We start from the raw sequence: 26897 nt of genomic DNA on the forward strand, positions 1-26897 counted from the left end.
TACATTTTAACACTTTGTTAAAATATATTTTTTTAAAGGAATCGTGTTGTTATTTCAGCATTTGTCGATCACCTAGGAATTAGTTGGAAAAAAGTTTGATGCTGAAAGTTAGTAAATTATTACAAAAAAGATTATAATTATATGAACATTGTCCTAACAAAGACGTAATCCGCAACTGTTACGTATTATTTGCTTAATAAAATAACATCAGTTTGATGACGACAATAAAGTTGCACAGAGTAGTAAAACTAGTTGTCAAAACTCCCAATTGCAACTGTGTCGCACTCCGGCTAACAAAGTTTCGCTGCGTTTTACTCTACTACGGTTTGGTCTGTAGCACTTGTAGGTATGCAATTAAATAGTAATGCAGAATTGGTTAAGCACTCGTATTATGGGTGAGTTGCTCCATTCAACTTTGACGGAGACTTTGACCTGCGCGCCGCTGACATTTAGAAAAAATGGCGCACTTTTAGTTTTTCTGCGTACTTTTAATTTAACGTAAAATTTGATTTTGCATTAATTACACAATTTATTTTGCCTTATGAGTTTTGATTTAGACTCGTGTAAACTTCAGCGGCGCACCGCATATAAAATTGACGGCGCAACTCACCCTAAATAGCAATGCTATTATACTAACAAAATTATACCCATATTTTTTTAATTACTGAGAAAAAAGCCACATGCATGTTGTTAATAAATAGCTCATTAACACTTCCCAAACACACAAGTATGTATAAAATAAACTGTTTACACTTTCAACATTTCGGAAGCGGCTTACCACAACTACCGTCAATAAATCCAACCTAGAAATGGGCTCTGGGCCTATATAGGCCATTTGTAATTTTAGCCCTATTTAAATCTGTTGGTGTTTAATCGAGCGGTGGTGGAATATTCATCTGTGGACGTCAGGTTTCAGTTTTGAATCATTTATGTGCCGCATGAGTTACTATACCACATACCACAACTCTTTCTCTCTCTCAGTTTCACTGATGGAAAACACAGTGAGAAAACTCGCACTCTAAATTTTATGATTTATAGTGGGATTTATATTAAATTGATATTCACTTAGTCAAGAAAATCGATACATGGCTACACGGCAGAAGAAGTTAAAGAAGAAAAACTTAAACTGGGCGTATTGAAAATGGCCATTTTAGGTCCGGCGATTGCCCACCACTGCTTCCGCCCCTTGCATCAATTACTCCCAGAGTGGAAGTGTGTTTGGTTTCAATATAAACAGACCTGGCGAAGGATGCAACACATCTTGCTGTCTGTGCAGTGTCATTAAGTTGTTTTATTATTATATAAGTAATGTGAGGCAATCATTTTGATATAAACTTGTAAGATTTTATGTTAGTCTTTTTCAACTGTACAAAATTTTAACGCTTCTTTAAGCGGTGGTACTTTATGTATGAAACACTTAAAGATATTTAAATTTAGCCCATTTAAATTTGCATTACGTAGTTGATTTTTGTTTTTAATACCTTTTTAATTCCTTATTGTAACCACATGGTGTTTGCAATGTTAGGACCTGCTCTGTGTCAAATTTTATGATTTATCTTATTGAATATGCCTTTAGTTTGTAAATTTATAAATTATAGTAACCTAAGTATTGTAAATCTCATTTCCAACATCATCATCGACGGTGAGACAGATCAAGACGGAAGTTTTTCTTTGATCACGCGAGATTTTACCATGTATTTTTATATAATACATAAATTGTATAATATTAAATTGGACGTAATAAATTGGACGTAAATCATCTGGACTATTAATGTTTTTTTTTTATTGTCTAGTAATTTCATTAACTCGTAATATCCACGCTAACTTCACAGGCAGCAATATTGCTGCATCACAGTGCTTCCTTTGCATACCCGTACCTGTCTCGCCAAAGCCTTTTTCTGTGTCACTTGGATTCTGTGAGGGGCTTGCGATACACGATCAGCTTTGTCTTTGGAGTGCGAGTATTCAATCGAATTCGACTGTCAATACTTTTCGCAGTGATGCGCAGTCAACCAATCACATGTGTGTTGTTGGTTGCAAAAACGAATTCATATATTAATCAGTCTGTGTCTGTGTCTCAACATATCGCCGGTTGACTGTAAGAGATTGATCCTAAATGACATAAGTTCGCACAATAACGTTATTAAAAACAAACGAACGTTTAATCAAACCATGCTATGCAGTGTATTATCATATTTGCAAACTTAGAATAGGTTGATGTTGTGTTGACTGTAGTTACAAGTCTTCAAATAGAACAAGAATGTTACGGCCTATTGCATGCGTTCAGAAGAATTTCAAGCTTGACAGTAATTAGTGCAGCTGTTAGAATTACGCTCTTCAAAATTTTACGCCTGCTTCTGTGCTTTTAAATGTGAAAACGACGCGAGGACCAGGTTTGCGATTTCAAAATCTTTACGAAATAATATATTTTAAGTTCTATAATTCAACATTTTTGACAGGACAAAGTAAAAGCTGTCGAAAGAACTAACAAACAGTAATAGTAACAGATACTGTAACAGTTACATGTTAATCAACATGACACGGCCCGGGTACCGCGTATAATGAGCTGCATAAATCAACTGTCGCACGTTTCTGTATTCCTGTTTTATCCCACACTTCGTCCCCAATGGAAGGGAAAGAACGAATTAGTTTCTTTGTCTCATCTAAGCGTTTACCCGATTTCTTCCTTTCGTTACGCGTCGCTTTTCTTGTTTTTCGTCTTCACTTCGCACAGTCGTCGGCATCCGTAGTTGTGAGATCATTGGCACGTATAACATACTTGACGACATTAAGCACTTCTTGGGTTTGCCCTTTCTGCCAGGACCAAGAGGAAACTTCCTGTCTACGCTTATGTTCTCTATGTAATTTGTCGGTTTAAGCAAAACCGTACCAGCATAGACACTCCTGGAGTTTGGCTGCTGTATCACGGACATAAAGACTGCTGGGAATTTGCGAGTTTCTCATGCGGCAGTTGGGAGTTTCACGGGGGCCAGCAGAGTGAAAATCATCGAATGTTGATGTATTATCTCGAGTTCTTCAGTGCTTCGGCATGCACAATTTTGCAGCTGCATCTTAGGACCCATGTGGAGCTGCTGGTCATAGCCTAGATAGTCACAGAAATCATTGAATGGGTGATGGTTAAATATGGGCTATCTTAATGATCATATCAAGACAGATATTATACTGATGTGACTACAAATTGTAAGCTTGTCCTCCATCGGCGGACATTGATCTTTTATCCAGATATCCCCCAGTCAAAAGGTGGAATGAAATTAGGGGGGCAATGAGAACAAAAGCATGTGTGACAGACACCAGATGATTACAGCAACGAGCGGGGCGGGGCGCGCACGAGTATTTTTAACTAATGATCGGAAGCTAATTATAGTTTACAAATAATAAATCATTGAGTATATGTTCCGTGTGATCTTTGTAGTTTTTATAACAGTAATGCTATTTTTGTGACGAGAAAGCAAATACTTGGCACTATTTACAAATTTGGGCTGTTGACCTGTCTACAGTATTGTATGATGATGATTGTTACGAAAACCTACGTATTTTAACAACGTTTTTATGATTAGGTATATGTGTGACCAAAAATTTATTAAAATCACAACATATAAAATTAATTTGATATGTCAATTTAAATGTGGTAGACTCTCTTATAAGTCTACAAATTATTATTTTTACTTAGATTTTTGAAGCGGCTCTTGCTCAAGATAATGCCACGTCTAATGTTCTAAACCAGTACAGAGTCTCTGTCCTCCCCCCTCAACTAATAACGTGTGAGACCCATAACTACACGCCATTTAACCTTTACGACGACCATTTTAACTGTACGACCGCCTTAATACAGAGCTAAGAATATTCGCGACGCTCTCAAAGAGATAAAAGTCACGCAAGAATTATGAGGTTATTAGAAGTGGCGTTATAAAGGTCTTTACAAGTCGGCCGAAGCTTAGAAAACATGGCTATGGCTCTGATACTTCTGGCCAATGTGGTGCCTCTGCCCAAACCATGGCGCACTTATTGTCCTGCCCTGTGTGTCCTAAACCCGCACACTGAAGGACATCTATGGTGGAAAGTGTTGTATCAGTCCTCACTTTAGCAAAGTCGACACGCTAAGAAGAAAGCCTTTGTACATGGTACGTGGGATCGATTAATTTCCATCAATGAGATGGAAAGTAGAAGTTAAAACAGCAACACCAAGAAGGGCTCACGTCTCAAATAAAGGAAACCAAAACTTATGTTAACCCTCATTGTTACACGTGGTGGATCATCAAGCTAAACCTGTGATCACGTGATGGGTAAATTAATACTGCCAACTATATTTGATTTTAGACCAATTTTTACATACTTTTCCAAAATATAAAGCAGCTGACAGAAACTTAAGGTTTTTAGGTTTTATTAACATTTATTTCTGTTTGAAAAATATTGAGACTACTCGTGTATTAGACACTTTAGACCGGAACAGTGTACTGGTATACGTACTGGTATCTAGTACTTAGTATCTCCGCATCACTAATTGCTTTATAAATATCTCGAGCCGAGGCGCGGATAATAAATCACTGACTGATATAAAGCTCGGAATTAATATGTTGGTCTGTTTGTTGAGCGATGTAACATACGTCTGCTGTAGAGGAATTAAGTAAGACTGAGTACAAAATGTACATGGTGCGAGGGCATTGAACTGGATTGCCTGCATTGCGAAAGACTTTTGAGAGGTTCTCAGAGCACTTATTGGAATAGCTTCGACTCGAATACCCGCTGTTTCTCGGTCATTATCACCAACGAACCCGAACACTAAGTATTTTAATGTCCGATGTCACCCAAGTGTCAATATCCTCCTCCCGGGATTGGATAAATTTGACCAGAAAATTATCAATTTGTAGTGTAACTGTTGAGATAGTGGCTTTGTAACGAGAACGGGTGAAGGTATACAAAGCACTAACGGCCCGTCCCGGCTTCGCTCGGGTGAAAACATATTAAACTATAAACCTTACTCAGGAATCACACAATCTGTTGGTGAGATCCGCTTCAAAATCCGTCTGATTTTATCGCGCACAAACAGACAGACGCGGCAGAGGAGTTTGTTTTATAAAATTTGTAAAGTATGTAAAATAGTGGTACAATACAATTGTTACGCATTTAAAACATACCTCATTTTTGTGGAAACTCGTTTAACAAAACACTAGGTGAACTATGAACCCATTTTTTTTGTAACCGAACCACGAAAAACAAACATCAGTTACCTGGAATTTGGCGGGAACAAGCGACGTCTGTGACGTCACATTTTAATTTTAATACTCGAAATTCACTGCACAGCTGAATTCGTACCTTATTGCGAGGTTGTTAGGCATGTATTCCTATTCAGGCAGGGTGCAACTATAACAAATACGCGCCTTTTAAGCAACGTTATCTAGTTGACAGTAAACGGTTCCGGATTCCCGTTTATTTTACTGAAATTTGTGGTATTTTTATTGTTCTTTTTGTGATAGGTACAAGATAAAAGTGTTGAGAACGTATACATTTCAGTATTATATGTATAGATATAGATATATTTATACGTATAATACTGTCAATGGGCTTTGTCTGTACATAGGAGATATTAACGACAAATAAAGGTCTCTATGGGACTGACAGATGCAAAAATCATTTGTCTGTGTGTTTGTTCGCGCCTCACGCAAAAAATACTTGATGGAATTTGTTTAGCAGTTGGTCTAACTTAAAATCAAAATGACATAGGCTTCATCGCGATACGTTTCTTAGAACCCGAAATATTGGCAAAAATAAGTTATGCACGTAATAAACGCGGGCGAAGCCGCGGACAAAAGCCAGTATTAAATAAGAATTATGAATTAAACACCAACTGTGTAAAAATTAATAAAAGCTCGGTCGGTGTATCTGCGCCGCAATCCGCGGAACTGCAATGAGTGCAATGAAAAGTTGCAGCGATACTCACGCCGTAATGCACTTCCTATTGCTGTTTATATGTTCGGACGCTCATTCGCCAGCTGCAGATTCAAACAGAGTTTATTAAAACGTGGAAATTATATGTAAAGGACGTGTCTTTTTTACTTAAGGGAAAACATGTTATTTTCCATACGAATATAATAGCCTCTTTCTGTCTATCTGTCACAATTTCATGTCTATTTGCTCATGTGATTGCACGGATTTTGAAAAAATATATGTAATTATTTTTTCAAAATCTATACAATCACAGAAGAATACAGAATTTGAAGCTGTGCTGTGCCGCGCAGAGCTAAGGAAAATCCTTACATATAAAAATAAGTCCCACTATCGCGTTTGTCTGTATAAACGCGATACATATACATATATACTAAACTGATTTTTGTACGGTTTTTGATTGGAGAGAGATTTCTGCGAAAGGTTTAGTTGTATAATTTATTATGGTTTTACCCGAGCGAAGCCGGTAAAGTAATGTTATGGAACAAAGTTTTGGTCTATTGCACTCCTGACATCAACAGCTACTAATATTGGATAAAAATTTCCTTTAATCCTGAACTTTGAAAGTCAAAACAAGGTATTATTTTCAGGATTTCGTCGAAACTAAATTTCCCAGACTTATTTACGAGTAAATAAGACTTATGAAAAGGTTATTTGAAATGTTGTAAAAGTAAAGCCATTTTCTTTAATTTACTTAGTTTTCTACTCCCTTGAGTTGCGAATATTTATTTAAGAGAGAAAAAGTTTTTTTAACAGTTTAATTTAAAAATATTTTTGCCTCAAAACACTAGATACAAAAAAGTAAACAAGTACAGTCAGCACCACGAAAAGTTGTCGAAAACAGTTGCAGATTCATCGCTGTGTGGTTTTGACTGTATAAAATTAGATGTTTAGTAAAAAGGTTTATTAATTACATTTAAATTAATTAGATGCTAACATATAAACATGAATTCTGGAAATATACCTTTTTTGGGCAGTCGTCTAATAAATAAACTGCATTTTATTTGTTTAGTTTCTATGGTGTTAAGTGTAAAGTGTGAGTAGGTATTGTGAAAATAACCATCTCAACCATGACACACAGGAAACGTTTCTCTTCAATTGTTTAGATAAAGTACAGTCACGTGCAGAAAAGTTGACTCATCACAATTATTCTCCAACCGCAAATGTTTAACATTATACGAGTCTTTATGTTAGATGTTCACGCCAAAAATAGAGACTCTTAGAATAAAGAGACTTTCCACATTCGTTGTAAATTCGACTCTTATCACCAAGGCACAGAATGCGTAAAGCTCGTGAAAAAAAACACATGTGTTTATTGCCAGCATTTTTTCAGTTTCTTCTCAAAACGTCGAGCGCAAACCCAACTTGCAAATGGGTTTGCGCCGGACTGTTTGGGAAGAAACTCGTAAAATATTGGGCGGAAACCCATCTGTGTGTGCGTGTGTTTGTTTGAGCAGATTACATTGCGGCATGGCCGCTCATAACTCTTCGTTATTAATGGACGTTGACGATCTGGATGTGCTTAGGAAGTGTTTATAAAACTTGCGCTTGTTTGAATGGGCAACACCGCACTGCGATGTTTTACCGCATTCGCACGTTCCACATCCCATCTCATTTAATTTAATTGCGTGTTGCCATTTCGTTTACCGATCTCCTAAATAGTAGTTAAAGTGACGGTGGTTCAACGAAGACTGCTTATTAACAGCAATACCCTGACACGTGACACGAGCATGATTCAGGGACCTTGTCAACTACCCTATTATTTTTGAAAATAAATAATTAGATGAAAAAATTCTAGAATCGTGCGGGAATTGAATCCGCTGCCCTGTCTATCCAGGACAGTGCTCTTGACCACTGAGATATCGAGACCGTGCCAGTTCGGCTGAATTAATTTATCTCTTTACGCCTTAGGCCGAAGTACAGTATTGTCATTAGATAGTAGTAGGTACTCTTAATTCATCAACATACCCCACTGTTACCAGCAAGAAATTATGTTTTTTGAAAATACTCAAGCATCTATATACCCTATTCACTTCACTCATTTCTTCGGAATGTATTTATAAAACACGTACGTAGTTGGAAGCACGTGGTTCGTTGTTTGTTTTCCAAACAAGTTCTTACTTACAAGTTCTAACTCATTGAAGGGTGGGTTGCGCCGTCAATTTTGACGTTATCTTTAACGTGCAGAAAAACACAAAGTACGTCATTTCGTCTAAACGTCAGCGGTGCGCTGCGGGTTAAAATCAACGTCTTTGACGGTGCATCTCACCCTAACTCACTCATTAAGATTGCTCCAGGCTGTCTTCGTTTGCTTTGAATACTAACATAGTAGATCATTTATTTTGGTGAACTTCCATGAATGGTAATTTTTTCAAATGTTTATTTTGCCTGGTTAAGTATAAATTATAGTATATAAAATATATTAAACTTATCAAGTATTTAAAATATATTAAACTGATTCGCCGCTGCGGGATATTCGGTGATATAATCGGGATATTCATTCAAATTCAAATTCAAAATTCTTTATTCAATTTGGGATAATATATATCACTTATTGACGTCAAAAAAATTACTTAAACTAAGTCTACTGCCGGCTTCCAAAGCGCAGGTGAAGAAGAACCGGCGCAACAAACTTCACCGCAGCCTTTTCTCCAAGGACGTCAATTAACAAATATGCCTTATACATATATTAAAAATTAGGAGGACGAATTTACATCATTATTAACATTATTGTCGTTCACATAATCATCAGACTTGTAATATGCCTTTTTACAAAGTACTTCTTTTATATAATTTCTAAATTTTTTGTCCTTGAGATAAAGGTGAAGTGAGTTAAAGAAGTTATAGCGAGTAAAATGTAACGAATCATTGCTTATTTTATATACATACAGGTTTATATAAATAAATAAACACTCAATTCAGAGGAGAAAAATACAGAAAATGATAAAAATAATAAACGAAATGAACTGGCGCAAAATGTATTAGATAAGGCAAGATATATTGCACAACAGAAAATGGCGGAGACGCGAAATTATTAAAAATGGCGATCGGGCCCACTGGCTCGCGACTTAGACTGCTAATTTAATATTCCGTCGAATAATTGTGGATTACTTCAGCAATAAATTTGCATTAGCCAGGTACAGTCGGGGACATAAATGAAAATTGGGTAATTAATAAAAATGGCGTGCGATTTGGCACGCGCACATTTGTAACGACTCAGTCGATTTAAAACAGTCTGCGTGGTTAAGTCGCAATTTATTGGTGGCTTCAAAGTATTACTTTAATTAGAAGATTAGTTTCAGTGAATCCTGCTTTAAAGTTTCCACATTACTTTACCTAGTTATGGTAATTCAATGTTTAAATAATTTTAACAAAACTTGTTACCTTTTTTACCTTTCGCAGTGGAGACAATGGGTTCTTGGGGCCCTGAAGCTGAAAAATTTTTGAAAGAGATTTTAACGCGTCTCATCGAGACAACTGGTGATCCGAGTTCAGGTATTTTCTTTGCTCAGCGTATAAGACTGGCAGTACAACGAGGAAATGCTGCCAGCATTCTGGGCACGGTACCTCGGTAATTTTTGTCTTATTTTAATTTTAATTTAATGTATTTATAAAATTGTCTGTTAATAAATGAATGATAAGTAGACAAAACTTGTTTATATAACAATATAAGTTTTTCACTTCAATAAATACAAAGTAAATTAATAATTCCTATAGGTATTCCTTTCATGTATGCCATTGAGAGGCTTATGGCATTAAAATTCAAACCTAACACAGACAAAATCTCGAGATCCAAACCTGATAAAAATAAAACAGATGGCACGTGTAAAGAAACGGAAAGTTTTACGAAGGACAGGTTCATGAAAACTCAATGTATGGTCAGCATTATGGGTTTTTTCAGGTAACTTCGAGTCACGCAATGCTGGTTTAAGTAAATACGATTGTTTGAAATTAGGCGGTAACTGAATATTTTAATAGTCGGTTCAGTCGTTGATGTTAAAAATAAACCAGAGTAATAAAAAATACTCTAGTATTTTGAGTGATTAATTCTTTTTTTTGGTAATATTTAATACTAATCCTACCTAACATTATTATGCGAAAGTAAGTTTGTTTGTTACCTCTTCACAATTTATCTACACAGTCTTCTTGAAATTTTGAAGTACGGAGAAGGACATAGGGTACCTTTCATCCCGGAGAAATAACTGCTCTAGTAGGAAATTACGCGGGTGAAGCCGCGGCCAAAAGCTAGTTAGTTTATAAAATATATATTAAAAAGTAAATTAATCAAGCATGCTGATAATATGACATAGAAACTGATATTTAAGGAATAGACACTGCATCAAGTTCTGGAAGTCCGTAATGCACTACGGCCGGCAATCAAAGCAGTCGTAAAGATATATTTTATGAAGCTTTATTTTACGACGTTTTGTTTATAAAGAACAGAATCAACAGGCGGGGGAAATCCCGCATTTATTGCCTGGCATCATTGATTTTATTAACTCCAAGCTTGTGTCAAATTGTTGACCCAGTGGTCAACAAATACATACACTATAATATTTATCTCGTTTGAGCTGTTCCATGAAAATTGTTTTCTATCGATATGATCTTTAATGTTTTTTGTATGATAACTTGTTCCATATTTGCTTGAAGAAGCCGCTACATTATTTTCCGAAAACGACGAAATTAAATAAACTTTGCTAAACGACTGAAAGACAATCAAAACAGTTATGAAAGACAGTCTTTATAATTGTGAAGCGATCGATGTAGACGATGAAATCTAGCAAAAGTTGCTTGTGAAGGCCCCGGATTACTTCAAAGCTAATATTGGAGCGCAATATCTTTGACGAGCGCCGATCGTCGGAACTTCGCTATTGCCAAACTCCGACAAAGATCCATTGCTGTCTGCTATGACTTCTGGTATGATTTTTTACACTGTACGGTAGCTGGATTGGCTGAAAGACTGTCAAGGGTAAACAAGTATTTTTTTGTGGAAATCGTTTATGTAGTATCAGAATCAGATGAAACAACAAATGATCCTACGAATTAAGAATGGCCATATATCTTGCCAATTTCCGGCTCCATATTCAGACCAGTTTCAATCAATGATTTAAATAAATATGTCTTTTTATTTCCTATATGACTATATCTAAAATTTAAAAATCAATATTGATCAATAGGGAAAATATGCAAGATAAATGTAAACAAATAAACGCTCGATTGAGAAGAAGAAATTGCATTTTAACACGCAGCAAATAAAATATTTTCTTAAATTGTGAACTGCACAGTGTAAACAATCCCTTAGCTTAAACGCTTCATGAGACATCGTCAATCTCCTTCAAAAAAGGGGAAGTTTAAAAACAGTCGTCGCGGGCAATGTCAGAGTTGTTCTCAGCGGAGGCTGGGTCGACTTCCTTGTCCATTAGACGCCGGAATAAACTTGGTTCAGATCAAATATTATTCTTGGTTACTTGGACACTATGAGCATGGAGCGAAAAGATAAGTTTGCAAAGATAACAACTTTATGATGTAGAAGGAAATATAATAGTTTTTATATGTGCCCTCACTCGTCGACTGTCATCTCGAAAGGTAAATGAGTAGGTAATGAGTATTTCTAGAATAATAATATAGATTCCAAGAATATAGGTGTCTAACAGGCCTTTCTTATGTTCTGTTTTTAGAATCTTATTTGAGTTTGCCAATTTCATCTAAAACTTTATGAAGTGTCTCTCTAATTTGTTACTTCGATTTTGCTATTTGAAGTATGGTTTCAGAAATTAGATAATATATCAAAATTATTAATTTCAACTTCATGGATGAAACGAAATCAACATTTTTCTTTTACAGCCGAGTGAATCATCGAGCTACAGATAGTATGTAAAAGTGAATATTCTTTTCTCTTTACATTTCGGCGCCATAAGGCCGCGGCTCCTGCTCTAATGGAATACTGCAAAAAGCTTTAAAAGACAAAGGCTTTTCGTTCCTACTTTGAGGTTTTTACGCAGTTTATGATATAGCCAGGGTTCGTGTAAAAAGATGAAAGGAGACCCAAATATCCTAAAACAAATGCGGACTCGGAAAAATTGGATATATGAACACACGACCGAATTTTTCTCACAGGTTACAAGGCAAAGCTAGTTGGACATTTTAACATTGTCTTTTTGAATTAATGTGAGGTTACTTCATAACTAACTGCCGTTTTAATATCCCCATTGTTGGGGCACTGGAATTTCTTTTAGATGGATAAGGAGCCGGTGTGGATGTCCTGCCACGTGGGCTCACAGCGTACTGGTGTGTCAAGTGCTAAATGATATTTTTTGTTGTTACTTTTTTCATCGAAATCATGTCTGTATTTGTAAAGGCGAAAGTTTTGATGATTTCTTGTTACTCAAGAAATACTGCTATATTTACTTAGTTGGAAAGTTGTACATTGAAATGGTGTACAAAATTACGCAAAGTTGTCACGAAGACAGCCGTGGGGTTCATATTATATTGATTTGTATCAAAGGAATAGGTCGGCAACCTTATTATCAGATTTCTGCGCTTCAAATCCGATTGGATAGGTACGAAAAAGTATCAACAAGCTTACAAAAAATAGGCGATATAAAATGTTATGTACGTATAAAAAGAGATTAAATGTGATATTGTTTTTTGTTGTGTTTGGAAGTGTCGTGGCAACGTTAGTAATTGTCACAGTAACTACGCTAATGATGTATTTTAACGTAGAATAGTGTACATTTATATCATTAGAAGAAATAATTAAAAATTTCGACCTAAAACTGGCGATGTGATGTTTATATTTAAAGAAGCTAGGACGGAAGTCTTTTGTAGAAATTGTTTTGCATTGAACCGTGATTTATGGATGTTTTGACGTAATTTAATGATATTACGAGGGGAATCACAATATTAATTAGTTAATGATTAAAACGGCAGTAAAGGGTATTATTTACGGAGATCAAAGTATAAAGAGGTGAATGGTGTTCTTAGGAGATCATTATACTTCTTCGGAATTCGTACTTGGTCTATAAAGCTTCGGGAATACGTTGTTTAAATAACAGTGAAAACTACATCAAAATGCGTTGCGTGGTTGAAAAGAAGAAAGCTTACAAACAAACAAACAAATGCGGTTAGTGATTTTTTTAATCCTACGCAGTGATATTTTGTTTTGGTTAAAATAACATTTTCGATATTTTTATGTCTCATGATATAGCTAGTTTACTAATATTTAGATTGAAAGTCTGTGAATGTGTGATAATGGCAACTTCTCAAAAATCACCGACCTCATCATTTATAAAAGTTTGTCTATAAGTGAGTTTAACCCCAAATTAATGGGCAAATTCATGCACTAAATAAATTAAATTTGAATTGAACTCGTCTATTTGTTAAATCGGTTGAAAAATACGTTTAAGCCACCCTTCATCGAGTATAATCGTTCTCGGAAGACTTAGTGGATATCGATTCAAAGTATCAATAACCCATTTCAGTTACCGTATCTTTGAGTTCAAAGTTTAGATGGGGGCCACTAGATTCCCTTCAAGACCCTTCCTTTGTTTTATCTTCAGGAGAACGGTTGTTTTTATTATTTTTCTGTGGATAATATTTTTAGCCTTTTTGCTGAGAGTGGCTTATATATTGATGATGGCAGCAAACACGTCTGCTTGACGTCAATCTTCCTTGAAAATGCATTTTTTAATTTTCTTTTCAATATATTTGGACAAATAACACAGATTGAGCTAGCCCCAAAGTAAGTTCTAGACTTGTGTTATGGGAAACTAACTAAACGAAACTAACTAAAATATAGTAATATTTTATATCATATACATACTCGTACATATATGCCAATCAGAAAACGATCATATTCCATCATGACCCGACCGGGGATCGAACCCGCGATCAGATTTGTTGCCTATCTGTAATTGTCTAGGCTGTGTCCATTAGTCGCCTTCCATCGACAACCACGGGAGAATATGAAGTCCAATTCTAGGGTGGGACCACACGCCACCATACTAGTATCTTCGTGTTGGGTTTATGCATAGTATTTTCCCAGATTTTTTCCCAAATAGTGTTGTTGTGTTGCGAATTTTCATAAAGAAACTGGAATCTATATTTGTATCCTTTTCATACTAACAATATCTTCTATCTAACAATATCATACTAATAGTGTATTGAGTATTGTTACGTGCTTAGTATTATTTATTCAAACTTGATTTACAAAGGGCGGACTTAATGCTAAAAGCATTTTCTATCAGTCAACCTTTGCGAAAACCTGAAATTTTATATCACGGTTACCAGTTTTAACTGACTCGTGTCCGGGGTTTTTTCTGAAAACCCATTAAAATCAACCACTGAATGAAGTGTTTTTATAAAATGTTCTAAACAACTGTCATTCATCGGAATTCCAAGTACTCGGTTCCGAGCTCCCTGGCCACTTTGATTAACAGTTCGGCGGCGAGGGCCAGAAATAAAGTTTTTAATCTGTGTCCGGACGTGACGTCGGCGTCGTTTAGGCTGACGTGATTGGCTCTTCGTGTTTTCTGTAGAATTGCAATATTTTGGCTAGTCGTTGAAATATGAGTTTTTCTGGTCGATTTTTATGTGTTTTTTTTTTTTAATGATCATAAGCATCAGCAGTTGAACCGGTGACTAATGGATTTATACACTTTTATACTTTGAATTTCTTTTTCAGTTTGTGCGATTCCAAAATAATACATCCGTATTCATTTAGGATGAGGAATGTACCATGAAGTATATACTTCATGTTTTCATATATAATTTGTCTTATCTTTTTAATTTTACTAAATATATTCAAAAGATAATTTCTGTCGTCAACTTTTATTGAAAAAATTTTTCGTTCGTAGCACGTAATGGCAGCGGTGGTGGTGTAATGGTTAAGACGCCCGCCGACGTGGATCGAAAGATCCCAAGTTCGAATCCTACTCGTGCCACATGAGTTTGTATACCAATCTGACTCATGTATAGTAGTTTTCATAGAACACCACCTGCTTCCGGTCAAGGAAAACATCACGAGGAAACCTGCACACTGGTTGATTATTAATTGTGAAATGGAGAAGGCAATGGCAAACCACTCCATTAATAATGCCAAGAAAGTTGTTGTGTGTGTTTCATTCCACGTAATGACCACGACCCTCAGCCATGAGGAATACGACTATGAAGAAACATGTAATGCAAGTAGTATATTTCAAACTATGACGGTTCTATCTGTAAACCAACAGACAACTACAAACTACCGTTTCATCAGTCGGTACTCTGTTAATGTTCCGATTTTTATTTTTAGTGCGCGTTGCGTTATCACGCGCACTTTGGGTGTACTATTCATTTTGGGCCTTTATTAATTATTATTGCTAGACAACGCGTTAATAGAAAGGTTTTTTGGTATATATGAGAGAGTGAGGGATAGGTGGCACCGTCCTAAAATACTTATTAAAAGTTCTCCAAAATTCCCCTCTATTTAGAACATACCTACTTATAAGTATAAATTTAAAAAAATGAACAAAAACGTTATGTTGGCTTGACGACCTCGGTGGCGCAGTGGTAAGGTTCTTGCCACTGAACCGAGAGGTCCCGGGTTCGATCATCGGTCGGGTCATGATGGAAAATGATCTTTTTCTGATTGGCCCGGGTCTTGAAAGTTTATCTATATATGTATTTGTTATAAAATATAGTATCGTTGAGTTAGCATACCATAACACAAGTCTCGAACTTACTTTGGGGCTAGCTCAATCTGTGTGATTTGTCCTAATATATTTATTTATTTATCTTAAGAAATGTAATTTATCTGAAATGATTTGCGCTTAAATTAGAATGGATATAACTTACATAATATCACTAAAAATTGTTCAATTAAACCAATAGGTAAGGTCGCTGGTAATCATAATAGGTACTAATCTTATTGCAGCCCAAGTAAATTATTCAGAAAATAATCCTTTATTTGAACCGGTATCAATCGCCTAGAACCAACAAGAACATCCATGAATTCGTTCAAAAATCGAACGTGCGATTAATGCACTCGGCATGGCGCCAAAATTTTCGTACAAAAAATAAAATAAAAATCGTTACGCGCGCGTTCATCTAAATTATTTGCCATCGAATATCAGTTTTTGCGAACTTTATGGTGTATTTTTGACGCTTGCTATAATCTTAGGGATAGAATGGAACGATCGCTGATATACGAATCTGTCTGTTAGATAACATATCAGTCGATAAAATATTCCCATCGGGCCAAACAAAAAGTTGCGCTGGTTTGAAAAATGTGCTGTTGATTTGTATCCGTTGGTCGGAATGGTAATTCTATTAACTTTAATATACATAATTATCCTAATATAATCAAGGTGTCTATTGTATTTTATGTCGTTGTAGTAAATTGAATGTATCATAATTGTATAGAATCTCTTTATATTTCGACGAAATGGAATATACCAACATCGTTTTCGTTATAAAATTCGAACTTAATTTCACGACTACAACATTCGTGAAATTGAGTTCGAATTTTATTATTTACTAGATGTTGCTCGAGGCTGTAGAATTTTGAGATTGCCTATAGCAATCTTGGATAACGTACCTTTCTAATGGTGATATAATTTTTGAAATCGGTTCGATCGTTTTCGGAAATTACCCGCCTCAAACATACAAACAAACGCACACAAACACACACGCTTACCTCTTTATTAATAGTATAGATTAGATTTTATGAATTAGTGAACAAATGCCTGCCAGTAAGGCAAAATTATATTAAATAAATTTACCTAGGGTGAGTTGCACCATCACAGACATGATGAATTTAATCGGAGCGCCGCGCCGCCGCCGACGAAACGAAAACGAACGAAACTCAGGGGTAAATAGTAAGCATGGATATCATCTTTCAGGTAACAAACTAGAAAAATCTTGAACTGTTTCCAATACACACATAAATGCAAGCGAAGCCACTGGCGAGACTTAATCAGTTGCAAGTATTAATAAACATTCAATTCTCTTATTCTTGGAGTAGCATTTTTTGTTTTGTCCCTCTCTCTCTTTTCAGTATTTGACATTGAAAGAACGAGACAGCACAAAGAATAACTTCATAACTAATTCCGAGGCTAATCAGAAAATAATGTTTTTATTAATTTTTAAGAGTATAGCCCTGGTATTTCATTAGTCCGCCAACTCTTCCACTGAGCCGTAACTAATTAGTTCTCAATGTTATTTATTTTGGGAATTCTCCTAACTATGTTCACCTCGGGCGCTAGCGATCGCGCGTTTTATTGATACCTTACCTTTCGTTGTGAGGTGAGGGCGAGGGTGGACGCTAAATTTTGTTTTAAGCCTTGTACCTTGTACTTGTGTTACTTTTTGGTACATAAAATTATAATTTTCTTCCTTCCTTCTTATCTAGCTATATACGAGTATTCTACAGGAATGGGAGAGAGTAAATAACATAATAATACAGGACTGAAAGTGGGCATCAGGTTGAGTTTCTGTATTATATTATCAATACATATAATAAAATTTAAGAAAGGCCAAATTTGTACATTGTTTTTTTTTTTTAATTTTTCATGGAATATACTTAGTTACTGATATAGATGACGAATATATAGTTTTGGAAATTTTTGTCTGTCTGTCTGTCTGAACGCGCATCACTCGATAACTACTGGACCGATTTACTTCAAATTTGGTATGTAGGTACCTTACATACCGAGTTAACATCCTAGATATATTTCATCCTGATAAATGTCCATCCCATCAGGTTCCCGTAGGATAATTGAAAAACTAATTATGAATCAATAATGCCTCAGAATCCCGGGTTAACACCTTATAGAAATTTCATCCCGAAAAATGAGGAGGTCCTGTAGGAAAATTAGATAATTTCATCCCGGTAAATGGTCAGGTTCCCGTAGGATAATCGAAAAACTAATTATGAATCAAATTCCTCGGAATCCCGGGTTAACATCTTCTAGACATTTCATCCCGGAAAATGAGGAGGGTCCTGTAGGAAAATTAAAATAACAATCCACGGACCTGATTTACTTTAAAATTTTAAAGAAAGGTGTAAACAGAATATAAACAATTTTTTTTATCGATGAATATCTGATATAGATAATTAGAAGGTAGGTATTAATTTTCAATTTAATTTTGTTATATTTTAGTTTTGATTTATTTTAGTTTTCTTTCTTTATTAAAACTAAACTTTGCCCATAAAAACAATATTAGTACAAAATAACACAACTGTGCATACATATGGACCAATGGTAGGCCTATTGCTAAGCAATCTCTTCCAGCCAGCCTTTGGGTAGTGAGAGAGGATAAAAGAAGAGGATAGACGTATTGTGGGCGCAGTATGTATCAATATATCAGTATAAACTCTTCCGTTACTGAGTGACTGACTGACAGACAACGTGCACCCGAAACTGCTGGACGGGAAGCTGAAATTTGGCATGTAGGTGAGTGTAGGTGAGCACCAAGAGAAGATTTTTGGAAATTCTACTCCGAAGGGGGTGAAAGGGGTGAAAAACTGTCAGTATGAAAGTTCAACACCGTTGATATTAGTGACTTGAAAATTTGGATTTTGTTTGTTTACAACAAAGTAATGAATACGTGTTTCAGATTTTTCTGAAAATTAACCCTCAACCCCTTCAAAAGGGAGGTGAAAGATTGTATGGGACTTAATACAAGATAAAACGGTGAAAATTGACACACTTACTTTTTGTAGTAAATGTTGTAAAAACAGTTGTTTAATCGCCAATATTAAAATTGAATATTTCTGTCACTAGATGGCGGTATTTAGTTTTAGAACGCGCTATCGTGTGTCGCTCAAGAAATTATATAGTGTTTTGAAATATGTAAAGTTTTTTTGGCTTAACTTTTTGATCATTACACGGTTGTCACAATTCTGAAGTTTATATTTCTGTTGGACCTCACGTGTATTTTTTACCAATCAGCCAGCAGAATATTTAAAATGTAAAATGTTTAATTAACATTTGTGGTTAATAAAAAAACGGAACGTAAAACGATATGGAAAATGGGACGGCACGCGTTGCAGAAAGCGGGAAATGGGAAGGAGACACGTAGTGGGAAATGGGACGGGACACATTGCAAAAAACATGATGGCACAGGGATATCTACTTTACATTACATAGCAGGAAACGGGGTAGGACAAGTTTGCGGGACGAGACACGCAGCGGGAAACAGGAAATTGAACCAAAGATGAGAAAAGGAAACAGGAAATTGAACCAGTCTTACAGAGTATGCTTTAAAAAAAAATACTGAGATTTTGCTATAAAATTCACGCGGGCGAAGCCGCGATCAAAAGCTTGTGTATTCTATAAAATTCACATTGTAAACTGTCATTGACAATATCTCTTATTAATTAATGTCTCTTGTTTGTAAATCGTAATTTTTAATTATATAAAATATTTGTAATTCTTAAAATTACGTGGAGGACGATTTTGTGGATACTAAATATATATTATATATACTTATCAATTGATTATATTATTTAATTTAAAAAAAAGTTCTTGAAAATATGGCAATTGATATATATTGCAACGCGACAACAAGAGTGAGTAGGTAATCAAGAAGCTTATTTATGACTAATAAATTTTATACCCGTGTTAAAATAATACACACGTTCAATATATCATGTCATTATACACAGAAAAGTTTATTTTCTGTGAATTCCTAATTTCTTTCTTCTAATATCTTTTGTTTTGACAGCGATGTGGGGCGTCAAATTAGCGCGAGATCAAAGAACGTTTCGTTTGAATAAATAAATGTATTTGTGTCGTGTTATAATTTACGGTTCACTGTCTCTTTTTACCGAGTTTGTGGTTGCATTCATGGCAATGATATCTTGAATCCCGGGATCTGCTTTAAAACATAGACATTATATTTTTGAATACTTTTTTTATTATCAAATCACCGCTTCACCCTGTTTTTAAAATTTCACGATTTAGTATGTTTATACAGTATAATAGTTTAAAAAATACCAACAATTGATACAAATACAAATTCTTAAACTCAGTCTATTTTTTAAACCTTCTTGATCTATGATTAAGCATAGCTCTTCGATAGTTAGTGCCTTACTTTTTCTTTGAGTTTTTATGAAGTTAGGTTTTAAATTCTTGAAAAACCAATCAAATCATTTTTTTTTCAGAATCCGCGCCCGCACACTGACTGCCAATGCTTCGCGAGTGCTCGTGTGTGTAGTGTGTGCGAAGGGGCATGCGGGAGCGGGGGTAGAGCCATGCAGAGGGGCGGGGCGAGCGCGGGGAGTGAGGTGAAGGCGCGCGCGGGGGCCCTCGCGCTGTTGCTCCTGGCCAGCTTCACACCGCCAGGTAACTCTTCTGTTATGAAACCATAGATACTCGTATGTATGATGATGTCTTCCGTCCCGCAGGTGTGAGGATTTGTAATATAGGAAAGTTACGTCGTTATTTTTTTGGAGCCGTTTTGAATCGAGATCTGTGATGCGATTCTTCTCAAACTGTCATATAGCTTCCTTAATAAATATAATACGTTCCACGGATAAAGGAATACCTAGTTTTTGAGCAACATATTATATAAATAAGAAGAACCTAGGAAGAACCTTCTGGTTCGTATTATCAGCGAGACTCGTACATGAATGACTGACACTGAATCTAAACTTGTTCATCGTTATCTGTCTATCTGAAACTTTAGGATCATTATAGTATTTCAGTTGCACTTTTAAACCCTATATAAGAATATTTACACGATTATTTTTAAGAGAAATATCAAAATATTCACAGTATATTATAGAAAACAACATATAAAATGTAAACAAAACATAGGATACCCATATCTATGCAAAACAGTTTGGAAGTTGTACAATGGGCCAATCGAGTAGTGGAACAAATCCCGGACCGGCGACACGAACTACTCGACCCCGCCTTTATGATTATATTTTATCAAGTTTATTCCGTAGACCTCAATATTGATAGAGCCGCCTGATAAAATAAATTGGAGTATAGATGCGTTATTTTGTAGCAACCATTGGTTTTCTGGATGACAATAATATGAATCTTGAAGGAGAATTCGACCAATGCAACGCCACCGACTCACGCACCCCTGAGTTTTCATGACCAGTCATCTCTAACCATTATGAAGTCTACGGGTTCGAAATGAAAATCAACTTTATTCATGGAAAGTTTAAGAAACGCTTTCGTCAACCGGCCGGCCGGGAGTTGGGAACAAATACGGGACACTGGCGACTTTGCTCGTTCAGTGGTTTTTGGGACAGGCTTACATAAAGAAGGGTTCAAAAATCTTTTCGAGCATTAATTTACTTGCTTTTATCGACGACTCTGTTCGCGTAAATTTTATACGGGAACTCCTGTCCCGGGATTATGGACGGTATGTCCTTCCACGATGACGTTAACAAAGGTGATAAATCATGCTAAATTAAAGAATATGGACCGCTGCCACAGTAACTGTTTTTCACAACAATTTATGAAAAACTAGCATTTGCCCGCGACTTCGCCTGTTTGATTTTCGCTTCAGTGAAATATTTAGACTCTTTAACTAATGGTTTCCCATACAAACTTTGAATCCCCGTTTTACCCTCTAAGAGGATTGAAAAATTGGAAAAAATCTTTCTTAGTGCAATTACTTCCAATCTTTCTTAGTGCAGAAGCGGTGGTGGTGTAATGGTTAAGACGAATACGACTATGAAGAAGAGTGCATCCCTAGACCAAGGAAGGAACCTTAATTTTTATTTTCTAGACCCAGTAGTTTGGTCTGTGCGTTGATATATTAGTCAGTCATTCAGTGTCTTCTTAATACTATATAATTTTTTTATATATAGATCAATATTATTCCATCTTAGCAACTTGTTGCAACATAAGAATTCTGCGCGATAGTAATCTTATAGCAGTAAATAATTTGGACACAAACAAGTTTCTAGAAGGCAGGCAATGTTTTACCTAACCTACCTACTACACAAGCATGAAACAAGCTTAAAGACTAAACGAAGCAGTATTCTAGCCAGAGTTTCCTTACATACACAATGCCGGAGCGCCTTGGGTCCCGTCGGTCTCCATTACGTGTACATTTTTCACGAGGGCCACGTTATTGGATTACTGTGGGCGAAAATAGGGCTTCGTGCCTTTCGGCCATGCCAGTAGTTTGTAGCTTTTTGTAGAAATTACTATGTAATATAGAAATTGACGTAAAATAGTGCCCGTGAATGACTAATGTCTAAATAGTTGATTTGACTTGTTTCGGCACACTTTCCTATATATCTAGTTGCTGGATTTCTGGGTAATGTTATGAAAGTTAGCTGATAGGGAATAATAGCATTTCTATGGAGGGTTGACGTCAGGCGGCCAGTCGTAAAACGACTGGCGAATCTAGAAAATTTTAGTTAAGTTTTGTGTTTTATTAGAAAGCGAAAATTCCAACGACGTTGTTGGCAGAGAGATTTTATTGCATTCAATGTGTGACAATAACATGTCTGTGCAGTAAACCCTTAAATAGTTCCTACGTCTGGAGCCGTTCCTGGGTGCACCATCAGGTCATGCTTACCATAGTAATACATTGTCATCCAAACTAAACGTGTGTAGAAAACACAAACTTCAAACTTGAAAGAAAAATTCCAACCCAATCATAGGGACATAAGGACATTGCAAGTTTAATAAAGTTTGTAGAAATATTTATATATGTAACATATTTTTTAAACTAAATATAACTAAATCTATCTTCCGTTATCCTCCAGGTACCTGTCAATTCCGATTGCCACTAAAATATTCCCAACAAAATGACAAAAGCTGGGTACAGCCGGGCCCTCGGGACGCGCTCGAACAAGTGGACTCCATTTGGGTTCAATTAATAAACGGTTACTAACAGTTTTGTTATGAATAATATTAATGTATGTATAGTGTGTACATCGTGACGTGATTCAGTTATATGACATGGGGCGGGATTACGTGCGTGTGGTCTGAGGGCCCACTTCTTGAAATTCTATGAAATTTATGTTTGGAATTTAGTGAACATTCCAAAAAATCATTAATTTGTTGTAAACAATCAAAATCCAAATTTTCAAGTCACAAACTTCAACGGTGTAGAACTTTCATATAAAAGTTTTGCACCCCTTTCACCCCCTCCGGAGTAGACTTTCCAAAAATCCTCTCTTAGTTCTCACCTACACTCCTCAGGGAACCTACATGCCAAATTATAGCTTCCTACGCCCTGTAGTTTCGGCTGTACGTTGTTTGTCAGTCAGTCACTCATTCAGTAACGGAAGAGTTTTATATATATATTGATTGATAATTAATACTGCTTTTAATCAATAGTACTGGTAATTTTCCATAGGATTCCTGGAAGAAATTGTTCACAGCAGCGATATGGCCGCCTTTTACGCATATCCTAATTTTAATTTACTAAATTGTATATTTTGTTATGTGAAATAATGGGATTTGTTTTGATATTTACACATAGATAGTGGCGTGTGGGCCCGCCCTTGAGTAGAACCACTCCAAACACACTCGCGGATATCGTACGAGGCGTCTAAAGGACAGATGTCTTAACAACTAACAACTGTTAGGAAACATAGCATCCCCAAAGGGTGTTGACGTCAGGCAGACAGGCGGTTGTAAAAGCCTAGCCAAAGTTTTTAAATTTAATGGTTGTTTTTTACGCGAACCCTGGACGTCACAGCTCCGAATTGAACCAAGATGATTATAGATTTTTAAATAGCTTATTTATTAATAGCTTAATTAAGTGTTTTCTTTATCAACGTTAAGCAATTTGGTGCTTATTTTTCTCTAAAACCTTCTTTCGGTAAAGGTCTTTCTTCAAGGAAAATTGTGATGCTTTTAAAACTTTCTTGATAAATTATCTGTCTAGATAACCTACCATGTTGCCAGTAATTAAAAGCCGCTGTCATCATATCCACTACGGTCTACGTAAGCCTACACACCTCGGCGATTAGTAAAATAGTTAAGTAGGGTTTGTCGAGTCCGTCTATTCGTCGGAATGCGGCAAACATGTCCAGCCCAGCCCCACTTTAATTTGGCTGACTTGCCGCCCGCACTGTTGCAAAATAGGAAATAACAAAACAGAAACTCGCTCGGCTTGTACTCACGTTTTACATGACCAGTCGAACCAATTCGTGTAGATCCAATTAGTACACTCTTCTGGCCGATCGCATCACCGGATTCAATCGATAAGGGTCAAAGTCAAACTGAAACAAGCCGGTTAATAAAAAGTAAATTTGTACCAAAACAATGTCAGCAGCTAAATTGGTTATGAGCAAGTTGGGAACTTTCTCGAATGAATATTGAGTAGGAACGGTAACTCTTCGGTAATAAATTGGAAAACTTCCCAATGACCGGGGGTAAACACACGACGGAGGAGAAATCGGCCATATTGGAATTGTACTGGATGCCGCTGCGACATTTTTGCGACCGACAAACTGTGTGGATTATTATTTTACACAGAAGTTATGTGTCAACACCTCAACTCACCCAAATTGATTACAAATTAGCCGTTAAAAAATTACCAACACATAGAGATTTAGGTCTAGTCTAGATCTAACGACTTGACTATATTTTATGTGACCGACTGTTGAACATTCTTTAAGCTTAATTACGTGTTTATAGTTCCTATGGGCAATATTAATGGGCGAAGCCGCGGAAATAACTAACTTTATTGTATCAAGATAAGAAGGTTGCAAAAGTGTTGTTCCGTAAATAACCCCTCGTTGACAAAGGTTCTAGCGATACGCTATTAATACACCGTTTTTCACGGCCGCACAGAAAGCCACTGTTGAAACATGAATACCATATATTTTATTTGTTCATGATTATGATTAAGTTGTAATATACTATATTAATATAATTTTTTTACGTATTATTTAAAAAAAGCGATAAAATGAAAGCGTTCGGTACAATTAATAACAATAACAAATATAGACTAACATACCATATATACAGGGAGTCAGTTATTACAATATGTTCAATAAATAAGATATAATGTCTCCAAAAAAGAAATTATTTTGAAAAATAATATAATCAATTTTCTATCTTCAATTTTCCAAATCTTCCAGCGGAAGCCATTAGACAACTGTATCGTTTTTGTTGAAACTTCCCTACAGGTGCCCTACAGAGCCAAAAATTCGATCAAGCTAGGTCCCATGTCTATCGGTCTGTCTGTCCTATATCTGTAAATGTTTATTAATTTTTAAAATAAAGGGCATATCCAAGCGGAGTCTTTGCCCTGATTATTGTATTTTATAGGACTGCAAAAGCTATATGTTAACTTCAGTCAGCCCACTTTTCAAGTTATCCCAACATGCACATATGTGGTAACTAAGTTCTCTCATCACCATTTAAATACCTAAATAATAAACTATAAGACGAGGCATCCCCGCAGTCAAATGAGGTTCCGTCCGCTTGTCCCCGTTGCCTGCTCGTCCGCGCACCGGAACACGCGAACCCAACGCGATAGGGTTGTCAATTTCTTATTCTTTTTTATTATAAAGTCACTCAATGGAAAAACAATTGTCCAAGGCGTACAGCGAGCCGATAGTAGGTACATAAATTAAAACAATAAATATACACACTTACTTAAATAATGACTTAAATATACAAGGTATCAACTTGTGCAGTAAGTCTCTCTTTCAGCTATGGCGTCCAAAGCCCGAAGTCGGCGTTAAAATAAACTATTAAATTTTAAAAAAATCGACTGTCCTTGTATGCCCCTGCTTGACGTCAAAGTAAAACAAAAACTTGTGGGAAAAAATGTGTTGTAATAATACAACACATCATTGTGGTAAAAATAAAAGAGACACAGTTCAGTATTCTGACAATTCCCAATATATAGTTTATTGGCAAATAATTCACACTCTATCGTGTTAGACTAGCAGATCAAATAATATCCACCCGTAATTGGTCAAGTTAATAGCTTTGTTTATACACAGTTTGCAAACAACGTCCTAATATGCCCACATGATCGTCGATCGAACGTCATTCCGATTTGTGCCAACCCTGCAGCTCCGAGGCGCGCTCTCTGCGGAACAAACTATTCTCATACTATACTCTTTATTTCCCAAAGCGGGTCTCGTTTACTGACCTATTTATCATGTCCTTCTATTTCCACCACTGGAGTCACTGCACAATTCTCATCTCTACCCCTATCTTCTTAAAGTGCCATTTTTTCTGGCAGTTTTCTCAGTTTACCTGTGTTCCGCAGAAATCTTCCTTTGTTATTTGTGTAGGGCTATTAAGGGCCACGTTGAAATTAGTCGGATGTGATAATTGTAGTTAACCGTGTGTTTAAGTTTAATTGTTTAGATTGGACTGTTGATATAGTGAAATGGTTGTCAGTTTTGTGGATTTGTTCTGGCCACTGGTTGACTTTCTAGTTTTGTGTGGATTCAGCGGGTCGTGTCACTTAATTTGTTTGTTTCCCGCCGTTGTGCGTCGGGAATGTGTGAAAGGGTGAAAGCAAATTGACGAGCTTATACAATATTAATGGTTATTATTTTGGTTCAAAATGTAATTCAATAAATTTTAGAACAAAGGCCGTTACAAGTTTGATCCAAAACTTTATGTACCTAATTAATTTCACAACTTTACACTACCAACATTGAAATAATGTTCGTATAAATGTGAAGCCATTTATACGAAAATTGAGAGTAGCTTTCTCTTTTAACTTTACCTCCGTAAAATTACTCTTCTGACGATGGTAGCTCTCATGCGCATGCATCGTCTTAAAAAACAAGAACTTTTTGAAGTCGATAGCTTCCTGAAGGGATCGATGACCTGAACTCGATTATTCAGGAGAAATGGTCTACCCAATCAACGCACGCGTGCTACCCTGAGCGTGACTGGCGACTTGCAGTGACAATGTCAGTGACTGGGTGTTCGCTTCGAGGATGGGACATTTTACGTCTGGAGAATTTCTCTAAGGCCACAATTTAATAA

General features: G+C 36.1%; 1 protein-coding gene across 8 annotated transcripts in view; it reads left to right on the forward strand.

Annotated features, from left to right (window-relative positions):
• Nucleotides 1-26897, forward strand: part of LOC128681677 (zwei Ig domain protein zig-8-like) — a 375154-nt gene that overhangs the window by 69869 nt on the left and 278388 nt on the right. For all 8 annotated transcript variants that reach the window (XM_053765828.2, XM_053765773.1, XM_053765781.1 and 5 more), the window contains exon 2: nt 20111-20291. In XM_053765828.2, coding sequence (XP_053621803.1) covers nt 20201-20291 — 91 coding nt within the window. In that variant the 5' untranslated portion in view covers nt 20111-20200. The remainder of the gene's footprint in view (nt 1-20110; nt 20292-26897) is intronic.

The sequence above is a fragment of the Plodia interpunctella genome, chromosome 2, assembly GCF_027563975.2.
Source record: "Plodia interpunctella isolate USDA-ARS_2022_Savannah chromosome 2, ilPloInte3.2, whole genome shotgun sequence".
NCBI lineage: Eukaryota > Metazoa > Arthropoda > Insecta > Lepidoptera > Pyralidae > Plodia > Plodia interpunctella.